At 40.6% G+C, this 12,944-nt stretch overlaps 1 protein-coding gene across 1 annotated transcript in view; it reads left to right on the forward strand.

Annotated features, from left to right (window-relative positions):
• The window catches only part of TBCD (tubulin folding cofactor D), a 228,112-nt gene that overhangs the window by 145,533 nt on the left and 69,635 nt on the right, over positions 1–12,944 (forward strand). Inside the window, exons 20-22 of the mRNA XM_006268721.4 lie at positions 358–475; positions 3,177–3,237; positions 4,570–4,592. Of these exons, the coding sequence (XP_006268783.2) occupies positions 358–475; positions 3,177–3,237; positions 4,570–4,592 (202 nt within the window). The remainder of the gene's footprint in view (positions 1–357; positions 476–3,176; positions 3,238–4,569; positions 4,593–12,944) is intronic.

A 12,944-nucleotide genomic window follows, 5' to 3' on the forward strand; every position in this document is an offset into this window, starting at 1 on the left:
ACCACCCATCTTCTGCTGGCCCACTAGACTATTGGAGGACTGGATAGAACAGTTTCATGGGCAGGATCTAGCCCGCTGGCTATACATTGGACATCCCTGGCCTAGGGAAACTGGAAAAGTAAACTGTAAAAAAAATCAAGAAGGAACAAAGTACTTTGAAAGCCAAGTATACCTTAATAGGCAAATTTAAAATTATAGAGATTTATAGAAATCTTTCCACTGCGTCGTCGTCTGAGTAGATGCAATGAAACTGATAATACGTATTTTAAATGTGGCAGAACATTAAAGCAAACACTTGCTTATAATTTATCAGTATGTAACTATTGATTTTTTTTTTTTTAATTTCTTCTCCTGCAGTTTTGCCAAAATTGCTGCCATTAGCTGTGGGCAATGATTTACACAGTCGTCATGGGGCAATTCTTGCCTGTGCTGAGATCACCCATGCACTGTACAAACTAGCAGCAGAGAATAATAGGTATAAAGATAAGATTATCTCAACGGTAGTGTTTCTTTTAATATATAATCTATCAAAAGCCTTCCCAGTGTAATTATGGAAATCTCTATCACACGGAACTTGTTATTCATTGTAATTTTTGTTTTGGTTTTCATCAGTAATGTCAAGCCTTCACACTTCCCTGGTGAGGTTATACATTTCAAATCTAAACCCATGAATCATGAAAATGAGATCACCTATTGTCTAAGTCAGGCAAGAATACAAAAGACATTGTCCGAAGTATGGATTAACTCACAGAGTTTACCATATTGCTACTGACGGAAGCATCTTTCCTTTTTATCTTCCTTGTGAAAGAACTAACTCCTCACTTTACTTGTTAAATTGAACTGAATGAATAGGTATTTAATTTTGCCTATATATTCAGAGTAATTGTTATAAATTATTTGATACAGTAACCTAGTGTTACTTTCAGGGATGTATTTGATAGCTGTGTTGGTCTGAGACTAAAAGAAATGCAAAACTCTAGAACTCTTTGTTCAGAGATGATGCCTTTTATTAGACTAACTAAAAAATCACAAAACATATCTTTTTCTGCAAGCTTTCACCCACGCGCACCCTTCCTCAGACTCAGGGAAAATGAAAGATGGTAAAAGTCCCCATAGGTAGACAATAACCTTCATTTTTGCACAGAGGAAGTTGAAGGTGGAAGTCTGTTCCTCTAGGATAAGAGGGTGTTTGTAAGTTGCTCTTTGATGTGCAGATAAGGCAGGATTCCGTTCTTGGTGGTGTCAGATGGCAGAAAGGCAGGGAGGTGTAGAAATCTTTCTTGGTATTCAGCAATGACGTTTAAATCCAAAACCAGCTAAAATTCGGCATCTTCCATGTTTCAGGGATGTATTTGTTAGCTGTGTTGGTCTGAGACAACAAAAGAAAAGCAGAACTCTAGAACTCTTGGTTCAAAGATAATATTCACAAAGACACTGCCATGGACCCAGAGGAATAGACTTCCACTTTCAGCTTCCACTGTGCAAAAATGAAGTTTTATTTTCTACCTATGGGGGCTTTTTACCATCTTTTATTTCCCCTGAGCCTGAGGAAGGGGGTATGTGCCTGAAAACTTGTAGAAAAAGATATATTTTTTTGTGATTTCTTAGTCTAATAAAAGGCATCTTTTCTGAACCGAGAGTACTAGAGTTTTGCATTCCTTTAGTGTTACTTTAGCATTTGATTTTTAATCTCTCATAACTTGGTTCTTTGTTGTATTGTATTTACCTGTGCAAAACGATGCAAAAACCTTGAGAAATTAGAATTTATCATTTAGACTTCTAGTACTATATTATACTTACTTTGCATTCATGGGTATAAATAACTGCATATAGCTGAAGGGAGCAAAGAGTAAAGTTTCTGAACATAAATCTGACTAAAAGTAATGAAACAAAATCTGTAGATCTTTTAAGGCACTTCTGAATCAATCATTTACAAAGGCTTGTTTAGCTTTGGCCATAGATCATCCAAAGTTCTGATGATAAACATAGTAGCAGTGTTCAAGGGAAACTGAATTTAGGAAGGAGAATCAGAACCTCTCTTAGGGCACCTATCCACGAGCATTTCAGGACATTGGAATTTCAGCGCATTGGAACAGACAAAATTAATTGTGTGCACTGGAACGTCGCAATTGCCACACTCCAGGAGCCTCCTGTATCTTGTGTATCAGTGTCTCTGCACTTAAAAATGGGGATGGGAGTGCTTGAGCTAAAGCTCATCAAACTTCAGTTCAAATGCCCCCACTGCCATTTTCAAGTGCGAGGACGCTGATACAGGAGATGTGGCGGTGCTTTAATTAGAGCGGCACTTAGAACTGCTCTACTTAAACACCTCCCCCTCACTCCTGGAGTATGTGTAAAAGTGCCCTTACAGAGCAGAGCTATTCATTAAGTCCTGGAGTTAGTTTGGTTCACAATTACAAGAATTACTTGCGCATTTGTTAGACAGAGGCGTAACCATAGTATTGTAATGTAATTCTTTTAATAATTTAATTTATGTGGAAGGGGAGTACGTTTTGTAGGAAAAAGGCATTCATGTTAGTATAGTCAGGTGATTTGAAATAATTGGAATTGTAGTAAATCTAAATCTTTCAAGGATTTATGGTTGTCCCTAATTAAAAAAAAAAAAAAAAAAAAAAGTAAAAGTGAGGCATGTAGCTGATGAGGAAAGGAAGAGCCTTTCAGGAGGAACCTGCTTGCTGTTCACAGATTCCTCTTTAAGCATCCTCCCTGAAGCTCTGCAGCTAAACTAAAACTGGAGAAATACGGGTTAGCAAATGTAGGATTAGGAACTGCAGCCTGAAATTGATGGGGGCGGCTGAAGTGATATAGTAATAAGAACCAGTAAAGTTTAAAGGTAGAACTAAATTAGAAGAACGTTAGTATTACGTTACAACATAGCTTTATTCAGTGACAAAAATAATAGTATTCTTTTGTAATACTTCAAAGATGATTGTGCTAAGCATTTGTAAAAAAAGATGTTTTGGCACCCTGTTTCCTAAACCCCTTTAATATTCATGGATGTTACACATTTCTGTTGAGAAACACTTGGAGTCATGTATATTTATTTTTCTGTTACTCTAAAAGTACAATAAGCATTTGGAGAAGGAACTATTTGTGAATGTATGAACAGGAAATGTGCATGTTTTGACTTCAAAATCTGTGTCACTTTTTTAAAGATCAGTTACAGATTATATCAGTGAAAAATCCTTGGAAGGTCTAAAGAAGATCCATCAGGAGGTTTGTGCTAGCTATAAATATCTGTTGGAATTTTAAGTCATTTTATTTTTATAGCAGTGTCCATTTCTCACGCCTCCCCTTATAGATGTCTGTCTTGTAGCTTACATTCAACATAGCCAAAACAGAGCCTCCTTAATTTTCACCTGTGCCACCTTCCTGTATTCTTTTTTGATACTAACATTTGGCTGATTCTTTCTGTATAACATCTGTAGGATATGGCTTTTCCTATCTGCCCACACAGCTTTAATCTCGTCATTCCATGTCTTGATTAGTGCAACACCCTTATCTACAGCTTTGACAAATGGAATATAGTCCTGCTCATATCCATTTAAAATGTTGCTGCAAAGACTATTTTTCTGTCTTGTCTTGTCATTTTGATAATATCACCTGTATCTTTGCATGTCCCTTCTGGCTCCCCTTTTTGCATCAAACTGAGTATAATGTAATGCCATTAGGTCACATTACTTATTTTATTTTCAAACAGGCACGTTGCTTCTAATGTATTGAAGGGCCTCCATATAAACATCTGCAAAACCACTTTGGTTTTCAGTCAGATCCATGCCCAAATGTCTACAAAACATTTGACAACAGTAGGGCAGTAGATGTGCCAAGACAGCTGTCTGTCACGGTGACCAGTAGGGCTGTGTGAAGCTTCAGTTGCTGATTTGATTCGGCAGAGATTCTCTGAATTGAATCGGAACCCCCTGAATCTATTCGGAGAGATTTGATGATTCGGACATAGTCACAATTTTAAATGTTTTTTCCACATACCTCAAGGTACCAGGCGGCTTGTGAATGCTGAGATGCTGGGGTGGATGGAACATCCCATGGGAGCGCGGGACGGGGGTGTCCCCAGTGCACTTGGCAGCAGACCCAGAAGTGGACCAGAGGGACTTCCAGGTCCACCACTGAGCACGTGGGAAGGCCCCCTGTGTTCCTATGGGACGCTCCATCTGCCCCACCATCGCAGCATTCATGAGCCACACCTGGTGTCTCGAGGTATGTAGAAAAAACATTTAAAGCTGTGTCTATGGCCGAATTGCTGATTCTCCAAATCAGCATCCAATCTTTGTATTCAGATTTGGCTGAATCAAATTGGGACAGTGATCCAAATCAATGAATTGAATCACTGTCCTTGATTGTGCTGAATCAGAATTGAATACGGCCTGTTTCGCACACCCCTAGTGACCAGTGCTGTTGATTTGTTTCCTTGTTCTCTCCCATATGGCTTCACCACTTGCCTTTTGTAAGGTCTTTGGGGTAGGGATGCTGTTTTGTTCTATGTTAGAAGGTAATGAAAAAAGTCACCTGTTTTCACTGATTCTATTACAGCTTTCCAGTCGTCAGTTATACAGGTAAGAAATTTGAAACCAAAGAAGTTGTTTTCAATTGTAAAAGTTCACATAGCTTTAGAACCAATAATATTAGGAAATTCATATTTTTTTAAGCCAAGTACTGTCATTGTGTAATGTCTACTTTAATAATGATTCAGTCCACCAGTTCACTGAAGTGTAGAGCTCAGATTATTTATTGTTATAGTATAGCATCTTACTCAGAACTTTCTTCTTATTGAGCTACTAGTGTTGATGTGGAAGTGAGGTTTTAAGTAAATCATGTTTTAGGGTATCCTTAATTTGAAAGTGGTGAAAATTTCATCTGCCTTTGGCTTAGAGATGGGATTGAGATAGACAAAATGAAAGACAGGAGATGAGAAAAAAACAATAGTTCAGTATGTTTTCTACTACACAAATTTCCATATCTTGTAATAGGTTTCTTCCTTTGTATAGGGAAATAATACTATAGAAGCTGACTTCCAGAACTTTATTCACTTAAACTTAGTCTATAGAAGTGAACTGTAACAGATAAGTGCTAACATATCCAAGATGATGTGTTGGAGTAAAAATACCTATATAATTGCTTTCTACATTCTTTGAAATTGATTTAATGAACATTTGCTTTTTCTATTTACTTTTTATTCTGTGAAGCCTCCAGTAAATAAAGGGAACGTATCTAAGTAAAGATTGGCTAAAAGTGAATTAAAACAAAAATTGAGACTTCAGGTTTTGTCTCTTAGGTCTAAGGTAATCAAGGTATAAAGTAACTTGTTAGTGAGAACTACAATGCATGTTTTCTTGATGCATCTGTGTAACTTTCATTGATACTAATGACAATGACAATTATGGAAAGAAAAAACGAAGTTATCTGTGTGCTATGATAATCTCTAGTAGTAGAGTGTTATGTCATAGAAATGAGTTTGTATGATTAATAACGTTGCTTTAGATATGTTCCGTTTCATGAAAATATTTGCACATCTTGGAACTTAAATGTTAACATTTTCATATTTAAAGCTTGTATGTATTGTTTTAAATGTTCCAAGCTAAAACTAGCTTCCACTAGTGCACCATTATGGTACCTTAGTTGAAAAAACTGAGGCTGCATGTTAACAGTGGCTTTATGGGTAGCTGTCATGGCTATTGTTAATTCTTTAATTCCAGGGTGGAGGTTGGGTGTAATTTTGTTTTTGTCACAAAGTGCACATCTTGCACTTATTGGTGTTTATAAGATACCTATTAAAGTCCTTTCATCATGGATAAGGTTCTGATTTAATTATCTGTCTAGTACCAAACTTGAGGTACCACAATTTGCTCTAAGCAGTGGTTGTATAAAAGACAGAGATGTCTAACTTAATGCTTATTTAAAAATATGTTTACAGATAGCAAATTGACTTTAAAGTTGGATAAGAAAAATAAATCTTTGGGTCAGATATTAAAAGCAAACCAGCAATTTGACTTGGGTATTACTAAGCAGGTACTTGGTGAAACAAGATGAACTTGTTTGATGATGAATAATTACTGCACACAATGCCCCAGAGGTTTCCATTTGAAAAATAGCTCCTTGAAATCTGAAGATTATAAGATTTAATAGGAATGCTGGAAACTGCATTAGTTGATACTTATATTAACATGTCTGATTATTGTATTTAAACTAATGAACTAGTTAATTGTGCTTGTTTGGTTGGAGAATTTACATGTGTACTTGTAGTTAAAGGCATTGTGCTATGTGCCTGATTTTGATCTTTAACCAGTGTAAACCAGGAGTAACTCCAGTGAAATCAGGGAAGTTATATCATTATGAGCTTATTGTCAGATCCAGTGTCCCATTTGGGTGTGTGCTGTTTTGTACCTACCTGTATTTATTTTAAGCATTATTACAACCAAAAGCTGGGTGGGTTTCTTAATACTGTATATTTAAGACATTGTCAAAGTGCTCATTATTGAAGTTGCTCACAACAAAATTTCATTTTCAATAGTAGTCCTCTTAACTTCTTTAAAATGCTTTATCCCGCACATATACTTGAGACTCTGGAAGAAACATAAAGTTGAACAGAGTTTCAAAAGATTAACATGTGTCTGATTTCTTGACTCTGTTCCTGAATGTGAATATCTAGTTATAAAGACCAAGTTATCAAGTTGTCATAAATAGACAGTAAGGCTGTACGAAACTTCAGTCACTGGTTCGATTTGGTGGCCGAATTGAATCAGGAAACCCTTTAATCTCTCCAAATCAAATCAGAACCCTCCAGATAGGTCCGGGGAGATTCGATGATTCAGACATATACACAACTTTAAATATTTTTTCTACATACCTCAAGGTACCAGGTGGTTCATGAATGCTGAGATGCTGGGGTGGATGGAGCATCCCACAGGAGCGTGGCAGGGTCCCCAGCGTGCTCGGCGGTGGACCCAGAAGTGGAGCAGAAGCACTTTTGTGTCTGCCGTGGAGCATGCGGGGGACCCTACCCTTGCCTGCTGGCTCGGCGACTGGTGCCTCTTGGGTCGGGGGATGACCCGGAGTCCCCCTGCGGCCAATCACTGAACTGGGGGAGATGCAGGGGGGTCCCTCACGTGCTCAGCAGTGAACCTGAAAGTGGACTGGAAGTAATTCTGGTTCACTTCTGGGTCTACCACTGACCGGGGTGGGGTGTGTGTCCCCTGTGGGATGCTCCATCTGCCTCACCATCACAGTGTTCACAAGCCACACCTGGTACCTCAAGGTATATAGAAAAAACATTTAAAGCTGTTTCTGTGGCTGAATTGCTGATTCTTTGAATCAGCATCAAATCTTCAGATTTGGATTCAGCTTAATCGAATTGGGGACAGTGATCTGAATCAGCAAATGGAATCATTGTCCCCGATTTGGGCCAAATCCGAATCTAATAAGGCCTGTTTCACCCACCCCTAATAGACAGGTGTAGCTTGAAGGAAAGGGGAGGGGCCTTTTCCAAGCAGTTACTTCTGGCTTTTTATAATATACAGCTGTGTCATGGGGTGGGGTCCCTAGAGATGGCCATGACCCCTAGGGCCCTGTGACCATGTCAGCTTTGCCTTGTGGGCATCTTCTAATCGTTCCTGCCACGCTTTGTTAGTAGATAGGGAGGCTACTCTCACATTGCTACACAGTCATGGTCCTGATGGATCCCACTAAACCCCGAGGGTTTTTAGATCCCTTGCTGGGTCCCATTCTAAGCAGGTGCCTTGTGAGACACCCCAAGCCTTATGGGCTAGATAGGTGACTCCAAAACTTCCCCTTTACCATGCCCCATGCCTCTCAGATGGTATTTAGACATTGTCTCTAGTGATGATGCCTCAGTTAAGTTCAGCCTCTTGTTGTCACTGGACCCTAAGCCTCAGTAACTGCGCCTTCTTGCTGGGGTCTTCTCACCCCCTGTCGCTGCACCCTCTGGTGCTGGGGCTCTGCACAGTAGTATGCCCCAATGAAGCCTCCTCTTCCCCAGTAGCCTAAGTCCGGTCCACCAGATTAAACAAAAATATGAACCCCTCGGCTATAATCTAACCATAATAATACCAATGGCAGTGGAGGCCACACTCTGCATCTTTAAGAGGGCCAGTTGCTTCCTCAGCAATGTGTGCCTCCTATCCCCAGGCACTTTAGGAGCTCCTAGAGCCTGTTTGCCTTGCCAGCAGCCAGACATCTCTGTGGAGTTTTTATGCATGAACTCCTTTCCCTCTGGCTGCTCCCAGAGAACTGACTGCCTCCAGCCCTGGAGCTTGTGCGCACCCAGGGCTCTGCCTTCTTCCAGTCAGCTGACCGGGTGTAGGTGCAGGCTAATCCCCTCATTAGCCTGCTGCCATGGCAACCTGCACCTGTGGGGCTTCTGCCTGGCCCCATGGGCCCACTCTCTAGGCAGTTTCTGACCTTAAAGGAGCATGCACCCCTTAGTGCCCTGCAACAAGCTGGCAAGGTTCCTTGGGTGAATTTGATATCTTTTATTAGACCAACCCAAATGGTTGGAGAATAGTTATTAAGCAAGCTTTCGGGTTCAAAAACCCTTCGTCAGGCTAAGGAAGCTGCAACAGTTGGTGTGTGCTCTTCCTGGATAGAATGAAAAGTAAAGAAGCCAGGGGCTGGGCTGGGCTGGGCTGGGCTGGGGAGTCAGTTGCCAGGCAGATTGTAATGTATCAAAAATCCAATGTCTATGTTTAGTCCCTGATCTCTAGTATCCAGCAGGTTGATTCAATGGAGCTCGTAGGCTCGTCTCTGGGATGTGTTGTGTAAATTTCCCTTGAGGATCAGGACTGAGAGATTGGAGAGAGAGTGGCCCTCCTGTGAGAAATGTGCCCCCACCGGTAATTGGGTGTTTCTGTCTTTGATGGATTTCCGGTGTGCGTTCATTCTGGTGCGCAGTTGTTGTCTGGTCTCTCCTACATATCTTCCATCAGGGCATTTGGTGCATTGGATGAGGTATACTACATTCCTGGAGGTGCAGCTGTAAGATCCTGGGATGCTGATGGCTCTGTTGTGGGGTGTAGTAATAGTGGAGGTGGTGGAGCTGTGGGGGCAGGTTTTGCATTTCTTGTCATGGCACGGTCTGGATCCTTTTGGTGTGTTCTGGGGTTGAGGAAGTTTGCTTCTGGTGATGAGGTTGGCGAGGTTCGGTGCTTGTCTGAAGGCTAGGATGGGTGGCTCTGGGAAGATCTTTTTAAGAATAGGGTCCTTTTCTAATATGGGTTGCAATTTTTTAAGGATTTTCCGTACAGGTTCAAGGGATGGGTGATAGGTCATAACCAGCGGTGTGCGATTCGTGGGTGTTTTTCTTCTGTACTGCAGCAGTTCTTCACGTGGTATCCAGGTGGCTCTTTCAAACGTGCGATCTACCTCTCTGGAGGAGTGTCCTTGCTGGGTGAAAGCCTTTTGAAGATTGGTGAGGTGACAATCCCGGGTGTGCTCTTCAGTACAGATGCGGTGGTATCTGAGGGCTTGGCTGTATATCACAGCTTTTTTGGCGTGTTTTGGGTGATTGCTGGTTCTGTGCAGATATGTATGTTCGTCTGCAGATTTCTTGTATACTGTGGTCTGTATTTTACCCTTCTGGACACTGATCATTGTGTCTAAAAAGGGGATGTTGGTGCTGGAGTATTCTAAAGAAAGTCGGATGGAGGGATGCTGTCTGTTGAATTTCTGGTGGAACTCAATTAGAGATTCCCGGTTCTTACTCCAAATGATGAAGATGTCATCGATATATCGTAAGTACAGCAAGGGTTTGATGGTGCAGTTCTTGAGGAAGTCTTCTTCCAGGTGGTTCATAAAAAGCTTGGCATACTGTGGGGCCATTTTAGTGCCCATAGCTGTTCCCATCATCTGGAGGAAGTGTTGATTATTAGAAGTGAAATTGTTGTGTGTGAGGATGAAGTGTATAAGCTCAGTGATATCTTTGGGTCTGTATTCTGGGTTGTAATCTTGTTCCTGTAGATATGTAAGGCAGGCATGGATGCCATCCTGGTGTGGGATGTTGGTGTATAGGCTGGTAACGTCCATGGTGGCTAGGAGTGTGTTGCTGGGAAGGTGGTCTATGTTTTTAAGTTTCCGTAGCAAGTCTGTGGTGTCTTGGACAAAACTTGCTGTGTGGGTGACAAGTGGTTTTAGGATGGATTCAACAAAACCTGATATTTCCTCAGGGTCCCATGGTTGGATACGATAGGTCTGCCAGGGTTCCCTTGTTTGTGGATTTTAGGGAGCATGTAAAAAGTCCCTGGGTTAGGTAGTGGGGGGGTCAAGGTCTGTAGTTTTTCTTGTAATCTTGGTGGAAATGATTTGATGGTATTTTTGAGTTTTTTGGTGAAAAGGGGAGTAGGATCTCCTTGTAGTGGTGTCAGAGAGCTGTCTGTTGGCTTCCTTTATGTAATCCTCACGGTTTAGGATGACTATGGCTCCTCCTTTATCTGCTGGTTTTATTACTATTTGGTGGTTAGATCTTAGAGATTCTACGGCCTTTTTCTCTGGTAGAGAGAGGTGGTTGTGGTGGCGCGTGTTGCTGATTATTTCATTGTTCATTCTTTCCCTGAAGTAGTCAATGTAGCGGCCAAGGTTAGGGTTTCGTCCACTGAGAGGTGTCCAATCTGATGTTTTTGGGGGTTTTTTGGCATTGATCTTTTCTTGAATGTTGTCAGAGGATGAGTTGTTGTTGGGAGTGGGTTCAGTTTGGTCGTGGAAATATTCAATAACAACTGCGTACCAGAATGAACGCACACCGGAAATCCATCAAAGACAGAAACACCCAATTACTGGTGGGGGCACATTTCTCACAGGAGGGCCACTCTCTCTCCAATCTCTCAGTCCTGATCCTCAAGGGAAATTTACACAACACATCCCAGAGACGAGCCTATGAGCTCCAATGAATCAACCTGCTGGATACTAGAGATCAGGGACTAAACATAGACATTGGATTTTTGATACATTACAATCTGCCTGGCAACTGACTCCCCAGCCCAGCCCAGCCCAGCCCAGCCCAGCCCAGCCCCTGGCTTCTTTACTTTTCATTCCATCCAGGAAGAGCACGCAGCAACTGCTGCAGCTTCCTTAGCCTGACGAAGGGTTTTTGAACCCGAAAGCTTGCTTAATAACTATTCTCCAACCATTTGGGTTGGTCTAATAAAAGATATCAAATTCACCCAAGGAACCTTGTCTGCCTATATCCTTAGACCAACACGGCTACAACCTAAACCCCTGCAACAAGCTGGCACTTGATTTGTTGGGACTTCTGTACTGAATCAGTTGGGACTTCCATCAGTGCTGAATGCACTGTGATGCATGCTGTTTATAAGAACTACTTCCAAATCTCATGAGTATTGTTGCAATGTGCTGCTGCTTCATTTTTTTCTCTTTTCTCATTGTTTAACACAAAGAGAAAAACTGGCTGTGTGTTAAATAGCTACATAAGTATAAAGACTTATTTGAAACTTGTAATGTGGTAAAATGGACATTTCTTTTTAGACTGTCATCTTTTAATTTTCAGCGTTGTCACAGAGTGCCTGCAGGTATCAGCAAGTACTGGGTTAAGAATAATAAGCTTGCCTCATTTGTTGCAATCTCAAAGGTCTTTGAAATCTCAGTGGTTTCAGGGCAAGCAAGTCTCTTGGCATACACCCAAGTAAAAGACTCTTTGAGGCATATAAACTTAATGGGAGACAAATTCTCATCTTGCAAAAAGGTTGATCTTCACATTTACACCAAACTAAATTATTTTCAAATAATTTACATCCAGAGATAGTGGTTCATGTTAAACAGCACCCTGGAGAGTATGTTCCTATTTTGCGTTGACCTTCAGAAATTTCATGTCCTACAAAGACTTTGCTTAGACCCAGCTATTCAGCTAGCTTGTATTTTAGATCAGTTTTGAATAAAAAATATCTAATGATCCTTTACTGGTTGCTATGAAGAAGGCAGGATACATTTGTACCATATAGACTGACTGACTATGGTGCAAATCTATGCTGCTTTCTACCTAACATGACTGACTAACTACCTCTCTGTGCCTTTTGAAAAGACAGCTCACTAACAGATTGTACTGCTGTGAGAGTTAGATCCTACTACTTGTGTGTGTATGTTAGTGCTCAATTTTTTTTATTGCAAGGAAATAGATTGTAGGTTATTTTCAGAAAACTGAAATAGAGACAAATGAATTCTGACTGTATTGAAGTTGGTGACAAAACTCTGTTGGTTTCAGCATGTATAAGATTGCATCCCCAGTTTTCCAAAGAAGACACAAGAAATAACAATGAATGCATTTACTTTTCATTTGGAGGATTTTTCAGACTTCGGTGTCCAAGATATGCATTCAGTCCTTCAATTAAGAGCCTTTTACAATAGTTCCATGTAGTTTAGCATTATTTATTTTAGTTTAAAATATATATTTTTAATACCAAACACAGTTGGGGATTTGAAGCTAAATTTTTTGGTGTAGAGAAGGATAGACTGGAGTATGGTCTTCATCTACTTCTTGGAAAAAGTTTTCAGACAATTTCTCTTCAAGTGAAGAGACTTCAAAGTTACTTGCAGATATTATGTGACTGAAAATCCTGTGTCAAGTTGTACAGGGTCAAGATTCTTCTTAAGCGAGGGAATTATAAAGAACTATGGACTTGTCTTTATTTTTCAAATTAAATTAGAAAAAATAAGTCTATACTCTTTGGAAAAGAGTTGAGTATGCAGGAAAATTTTATACAGAGCATTTTGAAGTGAATGAAGGTGTTAACTGATACATTGCTAATGTAAGAGTTGGTCAACTGCAAGGCTGGAGGGATTACAAGTTTAATCATGGAAGGCTTGATTGACCAAGGATTTTTTGTGGTCTACTTGCATCCTGAAATGTCCTGTTTTTCATTAAGCGGCATACCTAGATGGAGGGA

The sequence above is a fragment of the Alligator mississippiensis genome, chromosome 8, assembly GCF_030867095.1.
Source record: "Alligator mississippiensis isolate rAllMis1 chromosome 8, rAllMis1, whole genome shotgun sequence".
NCBI classification, from domain to species: domain Eukaryota; kingdom Metazoa; phylum Chordata; order Crocodylia; family Alligatoridae; genus Alligator; species Alligator mississippiensis.